Here is a 15,478-nt window from a genome sequence, read left to right on the forward strand (position 1 = left end):
AACGCATTAGCCTCATCTTGATGTACGCAGCGCCCTTATTTTCTTCATTAATAAATCCTTTTAAACATTATCTTCTTCTCGACGTTATTTATTCTCATCCGCAGACAACCCTTTTCAAATTCAATACTGCACCTCATTTCAGTCAACCAATCGATTCCAAGTACTAATCCGACATTAAGAGATCCAACAATTAATACGCTCTGCTCATACTCGTCTTCATTGATTCTAAACTTCAATAGAGCTTGACCTTTAATGGGTTTGCTTCTATTACATGCAGCACTGACAATACGTACGCCGTTCACAAGGGCTGTTGAAAATGCCACCAGATTATTTAACTGTGAACACAGATTTTCTGAAATTGCACTCGCTTCGCTCGCTGAGTCCAGTAGTGGGTCCACAATAATTCCGCATACCTCCACCTCTACAAAAGGCATTAAGATTTCTTAGTCATTATTTTCATCCTCTCGATACAAATCGTCTTTAATATCATCTACTCGTTCACACTTGATTGCGTTAATCGCTACATCCGACCCATTTCTTGTGACTTAAGTTTCGGAGCGGGTCGTCTTCGAAACTTGACTTAGTTTACCGGTTCACATTCCTGTGGATTTCACTCTGGGCCCCTTTCTTGTTCCGGCGATCGTTGTTGTCTTCTATTTTCTTCATACTGTGATCGATCTGAGTCCTCATTGTAATTAAATCTGTTCGGTGTGTCATAGTCATTTCTTCTTTGTTTTCTGTCCCCTCTTCTATCAAATCTGCTTGGTCTTCCATTAGTCATAAATTCTTGTCGCGGTGGGCCATTACCACGCGAATGACGATCGTCATTATTTCTCTCGCTTGTTCGCGTTCAAGGTTAGGTACATCAATTCTATCGATCATTAGGCAGGTCTGCTCCATGTTCAGTTTTGGAGTTCAAATGGTTCAAATGGCTCTGAGCACTATGGGACTTAACATCTGTGGTCATCAGTCCCCTAGAACTTAGAACTAATTAAACCTAACTAACCTAAGGACATCACACACATCCATGCCCGAGGCAGGATTCGAACCTGCGACCGTAGCAGTCGCGCGGCTCCGAACTGAGCGCCTAGAACCGCGAGACCACCGCGGCCGGCGGTTTTGGAGTGAGTGCTAACTTTTCACGTACCGCGAAAGGTAGCTTCTGTATCAAAATTGACGTCAATTCCTCTTCCTTGACCGGATCATCAAGATAGGCATTGTCGTTTCAAAATTACTGCATATATTCGCGCATTGTTCCATAATGTCTTGCGTAGTTCGGCGGTGTAAGAATCTTTGGTTTTACATCCCACTGTTTTTCTCGCGACCAAAATTTACTCAAGAATGCAGATTCAATTTCTTTGTACTGTGAATAATTCTCTGAAACACTGATGCCCTAGATATGTGCTTCGCCTTTCATGTGGCTAATGCAAGTATCAATTTTCGCACGTTCCGCATAATGTCTTGGAGACGCGTGTTTAAATTGCTTAATAAAGGCAACTGCATGGATACCTTGTTTCGGATCGTAATCTTGAAAATTGCGTACGCTCAATCCATTATCTACAATAACTTGACGTACGTTAACCATACTGTTATCAACTTCGCGTAACGCTGCACTGATTTCCCGACGTATAAGGTCTTTATTGACATTGTTCAAACCATTTTCGGATGACATTACCTTTTGGCGAATTTCGCCTACTCCGGTACTCAGTTCAGTACATTGCGTCTGTATGCCTTGAACTAACTTAAAAATTGTTTCTTTGTTGTCTTTACATGTACTCTTAATTTTAAAAAATTCATCGTTTTGAGCCTTAACTGTTTCTTGAACTTTATTAACTAGTTGTGCTCGATTGTTTACCTTGTTCATTAACTTTCGTGTTAAGACCTTGCATTTTATTTTCAAGTTTTTCATGTTTGGTATCACATTATTTTTGGAGCTCCTTATGTTTCTGATTAAGTGAATTAATGAGCTCAGTTCGCAAGTTAACCATTGCATTATTTCTTCATTGGCGTTCCTACTTTCCTCTTTGATTTCTCTCAACATCTGCGCTATCAAATCGTTAGTGCTAACACTCGTTCCCGTTTGTTGACTACTCACTGGTGTTGAACTAGGTGTCCTTGAATCGAAACTAACTACACCACTATCTTCCATTACGTTAAGTGTGGTATTCTCAAGTCCAAACTCGCATTCTACATTGACTAAAGCATTAACTTGTCCCTCCTCATTAATAACTTCACTGTTGTTTCGCGTTTTGTCCGCCATTTTAACATTGTTCACAAAAATCACTGTCCATTAATGATTAGTCCCAACACTTAGTTTAAAAATCATATTATAAATATCACAGTCTTTAACATAGTTCAGAGGTCCTTTCCTAATTTCTCCTGTGCAACGTGGAAAACAATTAGACACGAAGCACCGCGGTCGCAATTAGCTGCTTCACTCACCGTTTGTTATGCCCATCTTCTCCGACGATCCGAAGATTGCGAAGGAATCGACGTCCGACACATGCGTCGCCAAATATAAGCTCCCGTCGTCTTTGGAGATTATATGGGTTAATTAATGTTTATTATGTTACATCCCTCTTGTTTTAGCTGACCGTGTATATCGAGACTTCGTTCGTTGTTAAATGCAATGTTGTGGTACTAACTGACGTAGACGCATTAAGAACTGGTAAAATTAAATTTATTTCCTTTATCACACTGCACAAACATAAACACACTATTATTCAAACTGTGTGCCACTACTATTAAACATAGAGATAAATCCTTCGCTACGCAACAGCCTTTGGCTCACGAAGCCTACACCTTCCACAGCCCCTCAACAACTGCCTCTGCTTGCGACTCTCTGCGCCACTGGGCATGGTCGCCCTCCAAAGAACAACCACTTACAGATACTACACACCAGTACCCTCACACCATCTAGCGGGCCAACCATAGCGCCATCTTGTTTCCCCCTTCAAGCTAGACGAGTTTCGATCTTTGTAGTTTTTTCGTTTGATGCTTATTTCGTGAGATATTTGGCCCTGTCACTATCAACGGACCACCCTGTATATTTTCTCCTTTCATCAATTAAATTCAATACCTCTTCTGTTACATAAGTATTTCTGTTAGTCCTCGTCTTTTTACCTACTTGATCCTCAGCTGCCTTCACTATTTCATCTCTGAAAGCTACCCATTCTTTTTCTACTGTATTTCTTTGCCCCATTCTTGTCAATCGTTCCCTAATGCTCTCCCTGAAACGCTCTACAACCTCTGGTTCTATCAGTTTATCCAGGTCTCATCTCCTTAAATTCCCACCTTTATGCAGTTTCTTCAGTTTTAATCTACAGTTCACAACCAATAGATTGTGGTCAGAGTCCATATCTGCCCCTGGAAATGTCTTTCAATTTAAATCCTGGTTCCTAAATCTTTGTGTTATCATTATATACCTTCCAGCATCTCCAGGCTTCTTCCATGTATACATCCTTCTTTCATGATTCTTGAACCAAGTGTTAGCTAAGATTAAATTACGCTCCATGCAAAATTCTACCAGGCGGCTTCCTCTTTCATTCCTTACCCCCACGCCATATTCATCTACTACTTTCCTTCTCATCCTTTTCCTGCTATCGAATTTCAGTCCCCCATGACTATTAAATTTTCATCTCCCTTCACTATCTGAATAATTTCTTTTATCTCATCATACATTTCATCAATCTCTTCATCATCTGCTGAGCTAGTTGGCATATAAACTTGTACTACTGTGGTACACATGGGCTTCTTATAGATATTGGCCACAATATTGCGTTCACTATGCTGTTTGTAGTACCTTACCCACATTCCTATTTTTTTTATTCATTATTAAACCTACTCCTGCATTACCCCTATTTGATTTTGTATTTATAACCCTGTATTCACCTGACCAGAAGTCTTGTTCCTCCTGCCACTGAACTTCACTAATTCCCACTATATCTAACTTTAACCTATCCATTTCCCTTTTTAAGTTTTCTAACCTACCTGCACGATTAAGGGATCTGACATTCCATGCTCCAATCCCTAGAACGCCAGTTTCCTTTCTCCTGATAACGACGTCCTCCTGAGTAGTTCCTGCCTGGAGATCCAAATGAGGGACTATTTTACATCTGGAATATTTTACCCAAGTGGACGCCATCATCATTTAACCATACAGTAAAGCTGCATGCCCTCGGGAAATATTTTGGCTGTATTTTCCCCTTGCTTTCAGCCGTTTGCAGTATCAGCACAGCAAGGCCGTTTTGGTTAATGTTACAAGGCCAGATCAGTCAATCATCCAGACTGTTGCCCCTGCATCTATTGAAAAGGCTGCTGCCCCTCTTCAGGAAACACACATTTGTCAGGCCTCTCAACAGCTACCCCTCCATTGTGGTTGCACCTATGGTACAGCTATCTATACTGCTGAGGCACGGAATACTCCCCACCAACAGCAAGGTCCATGGTTCATGGGGGGGGGGGGGGGACCATATTTGCTTAAGATGTCTGAATTATTTTTCCACAAGCTAGTTTTTAGCAAACCATCAAATTGATTGTTCAACAAGGAAACCAATATGTGTTATAATGCCTACCAAGGAAAACAGGCTCTTCAAGTTGAAGAATTCCTATCAGCAGGATCGATGCCCCTTTGTAGTTTATGCTGATTTTGAATGCCACCTCGCTCCTGTGACACGCTGTGAAGGCGACCCTACAGCCTCACATACAACCTTCACAGAAAAATGTGGCTGTGTACCAAGTTCAATGTTCATGTGATTCAAGTCTAAACTGTCCAAAATTATATATCAGGGATGATCCTGCGATTTGGTTGCTCTTTGAGCTCGAGAAACTTTCATGGGAAGTTGATCAGCTTTTCAGCACCAATATTCCCATAACGAAGTCAAAGGAGAACAATGATTTGTTCAATACGGCTGTTGACTGTCATATCTGTGGGCAGCTGTTATACTGGAAAGCGGAAAAGCGGAAACACCTCATAGTGATCATTGCACCTCACTGGGAAGTTCCCTGGTGCTGCCCATAATATGCGCAACTTGAAGTTTCAGTTGCATGACACATGCATATCTCTTTCAACGATCTCAATGAGTATAGTGCTCACTTTATCATTGAGCATTTGGCTAATTCCGGTGTTGAGAACGATCAGAAAGGGGATATTTCCTCAGGAGGATCTGGATTGTATGGGGAAACTCAACAAAACCACACTACTCGACACATCAGATGCAGAGTATTAACATGCTGTGAAATTTGGACACATTTCATCACTTTTTGATGAAATGTATTCTTCTTCTTATTGCTCATCCATTATCCGCAGTTTCCAAGCGTGATGCAGGGAGGTATGGACGCAGTCTTCAGCTGCATGATTATGGCTAATATAGCTGTTCAATTGTTCCTTGTCTGACACCAACATCTCATCCACTGAACATATCACACGAATAATAAAGTAAAGAGTTAACGTCCATCCTCTTTGGCAGCTCAACACAGATGGAGACTTTTACCCACCCCATCTCTAACGATCTCTACGTCGATGGTATGTTAAACCCAAACTTCCTTCCTTCCTTTGTTTCTTCCCACCGATTCACAAGTGGAGGAGAAGGAGTGGGAGGAGGGGAGAGGGGAAATGGGAGAGGGGAGAGTCTGACAGCAGCCTCTGGTGGTGGTATTGTGAACCAGGACTAGAATTTGAAATTCCTAACAATTTTTGAAATTCCTACCATTTTCGAATTTTCCTCCATTTATGAATTTAATTAATTTTCATAACTAATGTAATTAAGTTACATGTCAATTTAATTAATTTGCATATCTATTTAACTGCATCGTTTCCACATATACCACCATTGGGAGGGGGTGGCCGGTTCTTGGTTATACAAGATGTTGTTTAATAACAATGCAGCCAGTCTCTGTGGCCGAGCGGTTCTAGGCGCTTCAATCCGAAACCGCGCTGCTGCTTTGGTCCCAGGTTCGAATCCTGCCTCGGGCATAGATGTGTGTGATGTCCTTAGGTTAGTTAGGTTTAGGTAGTTCTAAGTCTAGGGGACTGATGACCTCAGATGTTAAGTCCCTAGAGCCATTTGAACCATAACAATGCAGAGTGCAGCAGGATGCAGTTTGTTACCCTACTCTATATAGTCGCTAAAAAATCATTTAGTGCTATTTAGGCTTTCTCTTGGAGTCTGACGGTATTTGATTGAAGCCTGTGCACGTTTTATTTTGAGTCTGAGCGCTAATACTAACAGAGTTACGCGGCTCGCATTGGACGCTTTTGTTACAGCTTGTGTGTTTGAGAAAATTTTGTGGCAAACTTGAGTTTAGCTTTTTACGTTTTTCTTTTATGAGTCTCTTGGGTGACATCTCACCATATGCTACTTGATATTTGTATGTTCAATGAAAAGGCTGTAAATAAAGGTAAGAATTATTCTGTCCAGTAAATTCTCAGTATGTACCTGGTTTACGCATTTTCTTCTTGGAAATAATCTGTTCTGTGAAATTTCAGTTTTATGGGTGAAGGCAGTGTTTAGGATTTTAAGTTATTGTCTGACTGCATACATTTTTTTCTTTTGAGGATTTCGAGAAATTTGACCCACAATTCAGTTGTGGATTATGAACTTTTGTAATATAAGTTGGTACAATGATTTAATTCTAGTATTATTTGACCTATGGGATTGGGTATTTCACTCACGAAAGATTTTGTACTACTGTTCTTGGAAATTACTAAATGACAACCAGTTAAGGTTTTTAAGATTACTGTGATAATTTTAGTAACTTCTTTGGAGTTTCAATTAATATTGGGAATCTTTTACAAAAGCTCGAAATTTAGCGCGAATTTCCATGCGAGATGCTTATACAGTTTCCACAACGAAACTTTTGTCTCGAAACCGGGCAGAAAATACAAACAGATTTTGGTCATATGTAAAGTATGCTAGCGGCAAGACGCAGTCACTGCCTTCTCTGCACGATAGCAATGACAGTGCCGCTAAAGCAGAGTTACTAAACACAGCCTTCCGAAATTCCTTGACCAAAGAAGACGAAATAAATATTCCAGAATTCGAATCAAGAACAGCTGCCAGCATGACTACTTTAGAATTAGATATCTTCGGAGTAATGAAACAACTTAAATCACTTAATAAAAGCAAGTATTACCATCTAGATTCCTCTCAGAGTATGTTGATGCAATAGCTTCATACTTAACAATCATATACCACCGATCGCTCGACCAAAAACGCGTACCCAAAGACTGGAAAGTTGCACAAGTCATAGAAATATTCAAGACAGACAGTAGGAGCAATTCGCTAAATTACAGGCCAACATCATTGAAGTCGACATGCAGTAGGATATTGGAACATATATTCTGCTCGAAAATTATGAACTTCTTCGAAGGGAACTGACTATTGACACATTACTTGACGCGGCTTTAGAAAACATCGATCTTGTGCAACACAAGTAGCTCTTTAATCACATGAAGTGTTGAGTGCTACTGACGTGGGATTTCAAATCGATTCCGTCTTTCTAGATTTCAAGAAGGCTTTTGACACAATACCTGTCATCACAATACCTGTAATCCAATTGCGTGCTTATGGAATATCCTTTCAGTTATGCAACAACGTTCGTGGTTTTCGTAGTAATTGACGGAAAGGCATCGAGTAAAACATAAGTGATTTCTGGCATTCCCCAAGGTAGTGTCATAGGCCCTCTGCTTTTCCTTATCTATATAAACGAGTTAGGAGACAATCTGAAAAGAAATCCGTTCGCCGTGCAACTCGACAGCTCAGCATGCCCCAGATGTCCGGCTGGCGTGTGTTGCGTCCACATTATAACATGAAACTATACAAAATTCAGCTACTGCAAGCTCTTCGTGAAAGTGACAAACAACAACCTGTGGAGTTCTATAATTTCGTTCTTGACAAGATGGGGGATGACAGTTTTCTTCCACACTTAGTGTTTAGTGACGAAGCAACATTCCACTTAAATGGAAAGGTGAACCGTCATAATATGAGAATATGCCAGGCACTTAAATGTGATTTGCAGAGTATCCATGTAGAACAACCACATGAAGTTGTACAAGATGATAGGAACTCTCCAAAATTTAATGAGTTTCCTGCAGTTTCACAGTAAAAGGTGTATGGTTTATTTTTCTTAGCTGAGAACGCTATTGTACGAAGCTCATACCTCGATGGTCTTGAGAACTTTATTTTCCCACAGCTGGAGACTGATTCGAATGACTTCATTTGCCAAGAGGATGGGGCACCGCCCCACTGGTATCTGGAAGTGTGGGGATTTTTAAATCAAAGGATTACTGAATCGTGGATCTGTCATGCTGGACCAAATCATTCAGTCTTACATTACTGGTCTCCAACGTCACCGTACCTGACTGTATGTGATTATTTCTTGTGGGGGTTTTAAAGACTCTGTTTATGTGTCTCCATTATCAAGAAGCGTGAATGAACTGGGACATTGCATAATAGTAGCTGTGGAAGCTGTAACTCAAGACATGCCTACATCAGTGTGGGCCCCATTCATCAAAAAACAAAGTTCATTATGTATGTTTATTAGTTTCATAACTATAGACGTGCCAAATCGGATAATTCTTTTTCATACACCCTGTATTTTGTTGACGTGGACCTAAATAGGGAGAAATGAACATCTTAATAAAATAGGGGAAACCAGAGCTCACACGGAAGGATATAGATGTTCGTTTTTTCCTCAGCCTGTTCGAGAGTGGAATAATAGAGAATTAGTATGAAGGTGGTTCAATGAACCCTCGGCCAGGCACTTAAGTGTGATTTGCAGAGAAGCCATATAGATGTAGACGAAATCAGTGGAAGAGACGTTAAAAAATTGTCTATGAATGCTAAAATATATTAGCATCCTGACAGTCATTGGCCACCACCACTCCACTGCCTGTGTTGTTGCAAATCCATTGTAACACCTCCATAAACTTACAGAAGTACTTACAGAATCGATGCTGTATTGCATTCCAAAGGTGAACCAACAGACTATGAAGCACATAGTCATTATGTTTTCTACATCTACATCTACATCCATAATCCGCAAGCCACCTGACGGTGTGTGGCGGAGGGTACCTTGAGTACCTCTATCGGTCCTCCCGTCTATTCCAGTCTCGTATTGTTCGTGGAAAGAAGGATTGTCGTTATGCCTCTGTGTGGGCTCTAATCTTTCTGATTTTATCCTCATGGTCTCTTCGCGAGAAATACGTAGGAGGGAGCAATATACTGCTTGACTCCTCGGTGAAGGTATGTTCTCGAAACTTCAACAAAAGCCCGTACCGAGCTACTGAGCGTCTCTCCTGCAGAGTCTTCCACTGGAGTTTATCTATCATCTCCGTAACGCTTTCGCGATTACTAAATGATCCTGTAACGAAGCGCGCTGCTCTCCGTTGGATCTTCTCTACCTCTTCTATCAACCCTACCTGGTACGGATCCCACACTGCTGAGCAGTATTCAAGCAGTGGGCGAACAAGTGTACTGTAACCTACTTCCTTTGTTTTCGGATTGCACTTCCTTAGGATTCTTCCAATGAATCTCAGTCTGGCATCTGCTTTACCGACGATCAACTTTATATGATCATTCCATTTTAAATCACTCCTAATGCGTACTCCCAGATAATTTATGGAATTAACTGCTTCCAGTTGCTGACCTGCTATATTGTACAAAACGATATGGGATGTTTCTTTCGACGTATTCGCATCACATTACACTTGTCTACATTGAGATTCAACTGCCATTCCCTGCACCATGCGTCAATTCGCTGCAGATCCTCCTGCATTTCAGTACAATTTTCCATTTTTACAGCCTCTCGATATACCACAGCATCATCCGCAAAAAGCCTCAGTGAACTTCCGATGTCATCCACAAGGTCATTTATGTATATTGTGAATAGCAACGGTCCTACGACACTCCCCTGCGGCACACCTGAAATCAGTCTTACTTCGGAAGACTTCTCTTCATTGAGAATGACATGCTGCGTTCTGTTATCTAGGAACTCTTCAACCCAATCACACAATTTGTCTGATAGTCCATGTGCTCTTACTTTGTTCATTAAACGACTGTGGGGAACTGTATCGAACGCCTTACGGAAGTCAAGAAACACGGCATCTACCTGGGAACCCGTGTCTATGGCCCTCTGAGTCTCGTGGACGAATAGCGCGAGCTGGGTTTCAGACGACCGTCTTTTTCGAAACCCATGCTCATTCCTACTGAGTAGATTTCTAGTTTCCAGAAAAGTCGTTATACTCGAACATAATACGAGTACGTGTTCCAAATTCTACAACTGATATAGGTCTATTGTTCTGCACATCTGTTTGACGTCCCTTCTTGAAAACGGGGATGACCTGTTCCCTTCTTCAATCCTTTGGAACGCTACGCTCTTCTAGAGACCTACGGTAAACCGCTGCAAGAAAGGGGCCAAGTTCCTTCGCGTACTCTGTGTAAAATCGAACTGGTATCCCATCAGGTCCAGCGGCCTTTCCTCTTTTGAGAGATTTTAATTGTTTCTCTATACCTTTGTCGTCTATTTCGATGTCTACCATTTTGTCATCTGGGCGACAATCTAGAGAAGCTACTACAGTGCAGTCTTCTTCTGTGAAACAGCTTTGGAAAAAGACATTTAGTATTTCGGCCTTTAGTCTGTCACTCTCTGTTTCAGTACCATTTTGGTCACAGAGTGTCTGGACATTTTGTTTTGATCCATCTACCGCTTTGACATAAGACCAAAATTTCTTAGGATTTTCTGCGAAGTCAGTACATAGAACTTTACTTTCGAATTCATTGAACGCCTCTCGCGTGGCCCTCCTCACATTACATTTCGCTTCGCGTAATTTTTGTTTGTCTGCAAAGCGTTGGCTATGTTTATGTTTGCTGTGAAGTTCCCTTTGCTTCCGCAGCAGTTTTCTAACTCGGCTGTTGTACCACGGTGGCTCTTTTCCATCTCTTACAATCTTGCTTGGCACATACTCATCTAACGCATATTGTACGATGGTTTTGAATTTTGTCCACTGATCCTCAACACTATCTGTACTTGAGACAAAACTTTTGTGTTGAGCCGTCAGGTACTCTGAAATCTGCTTTTTGTCACTTTTGCTAAACAGAAAAATCTTCCTACCCTTTTTAATATTTCTATTTACGGCTGAAATCATCGATGCCGTAACCGCTTTATGATCGCTGATTCCCTGTTCTGCGTTAACTGTTTCAAATAGTTCTGGTCTGTTTGTCATCAGAAGGTCTACTATGTTATCGCCACGAGTCGGTTCTCTGTATAACTGCTGAAGGTAGTTTTCAGATAAAGCACTCAAAAAAATTTCACTGGATTCTTTGTCCCTGCCATCCGTTATGAACGTTTGAGTCTCCGAGTCTATATCCGGCAAATTATAAAATCTCTACCCAGAACTATAACATGGTGGGGAAATCTACTCGAAATATTTTCCAAATTATCTTTCAGGTGCTGAACCACAACAGCTGCTGAACCAGCGGGCCTATAGAGACATCCAATTACCATGTCTGAGCCTGCTTTAAACGTGACCTTCACCCAAATTACTTCACATTTCGGATCTCCGTCAATTCCCTTCGATACTATTGAACTTTTTATCGCTATAAACACGCCTCCCCCTTCACTGTCCAGCCTGTCTCTGTGGTGTACATTCCAATCTGAGTTTAGAATTGCATTACTGTTTACATTTGGTTTCAGCCTACTTTATGTCCCTAATACTATGTGGGCATTGTGACCGTTTATTAATGAGAGGAGTTCTGGGACCTTCCTATAGGTCTTAGGTGTATGATTCTTTGTGTATTATTAACAGTGATGGCTTATCGTTGTCATTCTGTTTGCCCTCAGGGCTATTGCTTTAAAGTGACGAAATGGGTCTCCTTTGCAGAAAGCCGTGGAGGAGTCCAAGCTGAACGAGCCCTCCGTGCTGGACCTGTTCCGGTCGCGCCGCTGCCGCCGCGCGCTGGCCATCTCTCTGGGCGTGGTGTGCTCCGAGCAGATCCAGGGCATCAACGCGGTGCTCTTCTACAGCCAGAGCATCTTCATCGCGGCAGGTGGTTCCGTCAGCGACATCGTCGCGCCCATGATCATCAACGGCACCATGCTCGTGGAGTCGTGCTTCGCTCCCTTCCTGGTGGACCGGGTGGGACGCAGGCGGCTGCTGCTCTTCTCTTCTACCGGCATGTGTCTGGCGCTGGTGAGTGGCCGTTATTCCTCTATCAGCCCATTGTCTCGTTTTAGCCAGACTCACCAAATAGTCGTTCGGCCGATTCCCCATTGTTGCTCTGGAAGCCATAAGAGGCAGGATTAACTCAATGCGTAAGTACACTACTGGCCATTAAAATTGCTACACCAGGAAGAAATGCAGATGATAAACGGGTATTCATTGGACAAATATATTATTCTAGATCTGACATGTGATTACATTTTCACGCAATTTGGGTGCATAGATCGTGAGACATCAGTAGCCAGAACAACCACCTTTGGCCGTAATAACGGCCTTGATACGCCTCGGCATTGAGTCAAACAGAGCTTGGATGGCGTGTACAGGTACAGCTGAACATTCTAACAATACCACCACTTGAAAAGTAGGTTAGAAATCAGATTAATAATGTTGCTCACGTAGCTTATGTTCGCTTTATCGGGCAAACAACGAAGTTATTGACTGTGGATGGTACCATCAGAATAGAAATAATGAAGTCACTGTAATAAAGTCATTAATTTTGGCACTTATCTTGAATGGATTCCCACGTAGATTTCGTCGAAGTTGTTATGGCTCATCTTGTTGATTCTAGGGTGATCCCACTTTGACTGCTAGAAGGTCCAGATCTGTATTTTAGCAGTATTTGAAGACCTAACAAATGCATTTTTCAGAAAATTCTTAATGATCAAACAATCCCAGGTCAGAACAATGGTATGGTAGAAATATTTTTTGACTTGGCGTTCACGATCTACATTTTTTATTAAACTTCTTGTCAATTCACATATATTTCTTCTTAATTGTCACATCACTCAAGAAAACAGTTTTGTATCAATCTTCATATATTTAATTTCCACTTTAACCAAACACAAGACTTGACTGTTCTTTTACAAAGCGAAATAACAACTTAACTTTTCCAAAGTGAAACAAAGACTGTTCTGTGCGCATTCGCGCCAAAACGGTTACAAGTAGGTCGAAGATTATGATAGTCTCACAGAAATGAATACACACAAGAACCATATCACTGTTATATATCGATACATCGGAGTACCTATACATTAATAAAACCAAATGTGAATATTGTCACAAAAATACGTCTCTTACTTCGCAGAAAAGTAGATCGATATTTCTGGTATCGAGAACTGGGGTTGGAGTGCCGTAATGGTCACGTAAATAAAGAACCATTACACCATGCAGCTTCAACAAGATACCACAGTTCAACAAGAGTAGTGACTGGCGCATTGTGACGAGCCAGTTGCTCGGCCACCATTGACCAGAAGTTTTCAATTGGTGAGACATCTGGAGAATGTGCTGGCCAGGGCAGCAGTCGAACATTTTCTGTATCCAGAAAGGCCCGTACAGGACCTGCAACATGTGGTCGTGCATTATCCTGCTGAAATGTAGGGTTTCGAATGTCTCGGATGTAGGGTAGAGCCACGGGTCGTAACACATCTGAAATGTAACGTCCACTGTTCAAAGTGCCATCAATGCGAACAAGAGGTGACCGAGACGTGTAACCAATGGCACCCCATACCATCACGCCGGGTGATACGCCAGTATGGCGATGACGAATACACGCTTCTAATGTGCGTTCATCGCGATGTCGCCAACCACGGATGCGACCATCATGATGCTGTAAAGAGAACCTGGATTCACCCGAAAAAATTACGTTTTGTCATTCGTGCACCCAGGTTCGTCGTTGAGTACACCATCGCAGGCGCTCCTGTCTGTGATGCAGCGTCAAGGGTAACCGCAGCCATGGTCTCCGAGTTGATAGTCCATGCTGCTGCAAACGTCGTCGAACTGTTCGTGCAGATGGTTGTTGTCTTGCAAACGTCTCCATCTGTTGACTCAGGGATCGAGACGTGGCTGCACGATCCGTTACAACCATGCGGATAAGATGCCTGTCATCTCGACTGCTAGTGACACGAGGCCGATTCCATACTGTGCTAACAGTCATTGGATCTCGACGAACGCGAGCAGCAATGTCGCGATACGATTAACCGCAATCGCGATAGGCTATAATCCGACCTTTATGAAAGTCGGAAACGTGATGGTACGCGTTTCTCCTCCTTACACGAGGCATCACAACGTTTCACCAGGCAACGCCGGTCAACTGCTGTTTGTGTATGAGAAATCGGTTGGAAACTTTCCTCATGTCAGCAAGTTGTAGGTGCTGCCACCGGCGCCAACCTTGTGTGAATGCTCTGAAAAGCCGATTATTTGCTAATCACAGCATCTTCTTCCTGTCGGTTAAATTTCGTGTCTGTAGCACGTCATCTTCGTGGTGTAGCAATTTTAATGCCCAATAGAGTAGTTTTCGTGCACATTCCTCTTCCTCAGTGGATCATTTTCCGAGCGCTGACGGTCGCAACCGTGTCACCTGCCTACTCACTTGCTAAATTTTTTGTTGTTGATTTGAGCTTATGCACGAAAGCTAACGTGGATTAATAGCGAATAGGATAGATTAAAGAACATAATGAAATTTTATTTTCACAGAATTACAGGTCGTTTTCTGTGTGAAATACTCTGTATACCCTTGTTGGTCTTCTCGTCGGAGTCCTTGGCAAAAATTCTGGAAAATACTTGGCTATAAGTCTAGTCGCTTCTGGCGTTCGATGTTTGCGTCCAATCGAGGACACCTTTTGCAGAGAGCATACAGCCAGCTGTTGCCCGAGACTTATTATGAATTCCAAACAGCTTTTTATGCCGCCATTTTTTCTCTATGGAATGTACTCACCGCAGCATGCATTTTTAAGTCTACTTCCGGCAATTCGCTCCGTTTTCAACAAGAAATCGATCTTATCTATGTCTCCCATAGTTTCGTAATACGAGACAACACTTGCACTTTTGCAAGACGTTATTCTTTCAGTTTACTTCTTGAAAAGTTTCGTCAAGAACGTGCTGACAGTCACGGAGTCTCCCTTGCGCTCCAGTTTCATCACTATCTGCTTGTTCCCGTAGCCCGTTACGTATATACCCTTCTTCACGTGTTCATTTGCAGAAAGTCCGACGACTCCTTTCTGTTTCACCGCATTGTGCGGACAACCACGGTGTTCTCACTCGTTAGTGTGTCAAGCAATTGTGGAGTAGCGTACCGATGTTCAAGGTAAGTACAGAAGCCGGGTAGCTGTGCGGTCTGAGGAGCCTTACCATGGTTTGTGCGGCTCACCCCGTCGGAGGTTCGAGCCCTCCCTCGGGCATGGGTGTGTGTGTTGTCCTTAGCCTAAGTCAATTTAAGTAGTGTGTAAGCCTAGGGCCGATCAAATGGTTCAAATGGCTCTG

The 15,478-nt window shown here is 42.2% G+C and overlaps 1 protein-coding gene across 1 annotated transcript in view; it reads left to right on the plus strand.

Moving 5' to 3' along the window:
- Positions 1-15,478, plus strand: part of LOC126473892 (facilitated trehalose transporter Tret1-like) — a 140,089-nt gene that overhangs the window by 102,495 nt on the left and 22,116 nt on the right. The window contains exon 4 of the mRNA XM_050101232.1: positions 11,882-12,190. Within this exon, the coding sequence (XP_049957189.1) occupies positions 11,882-12,190 (309 nt within the window). The remainder of the gene's footprint in view (positions 1-11,881; positions 12,191-15,478) is intronic.

The sequence above is a fragment of the Schistocerca serialis genome, chromosome 4 (genome assembly GCF_023864345.2).
Source record: "Schistocerca serialis cubense isolate TAMUIC-IGC-003099 chromosome 4, iqSchSeri2.2, whole genome shotgun sequence".
Classification (NCBI taxonomy): Eukaryota; Metazoa; Arthropoda; class Insecta; order Orthoptera; family Acrididae; genus Schistocerca; species Schistocerca serialis.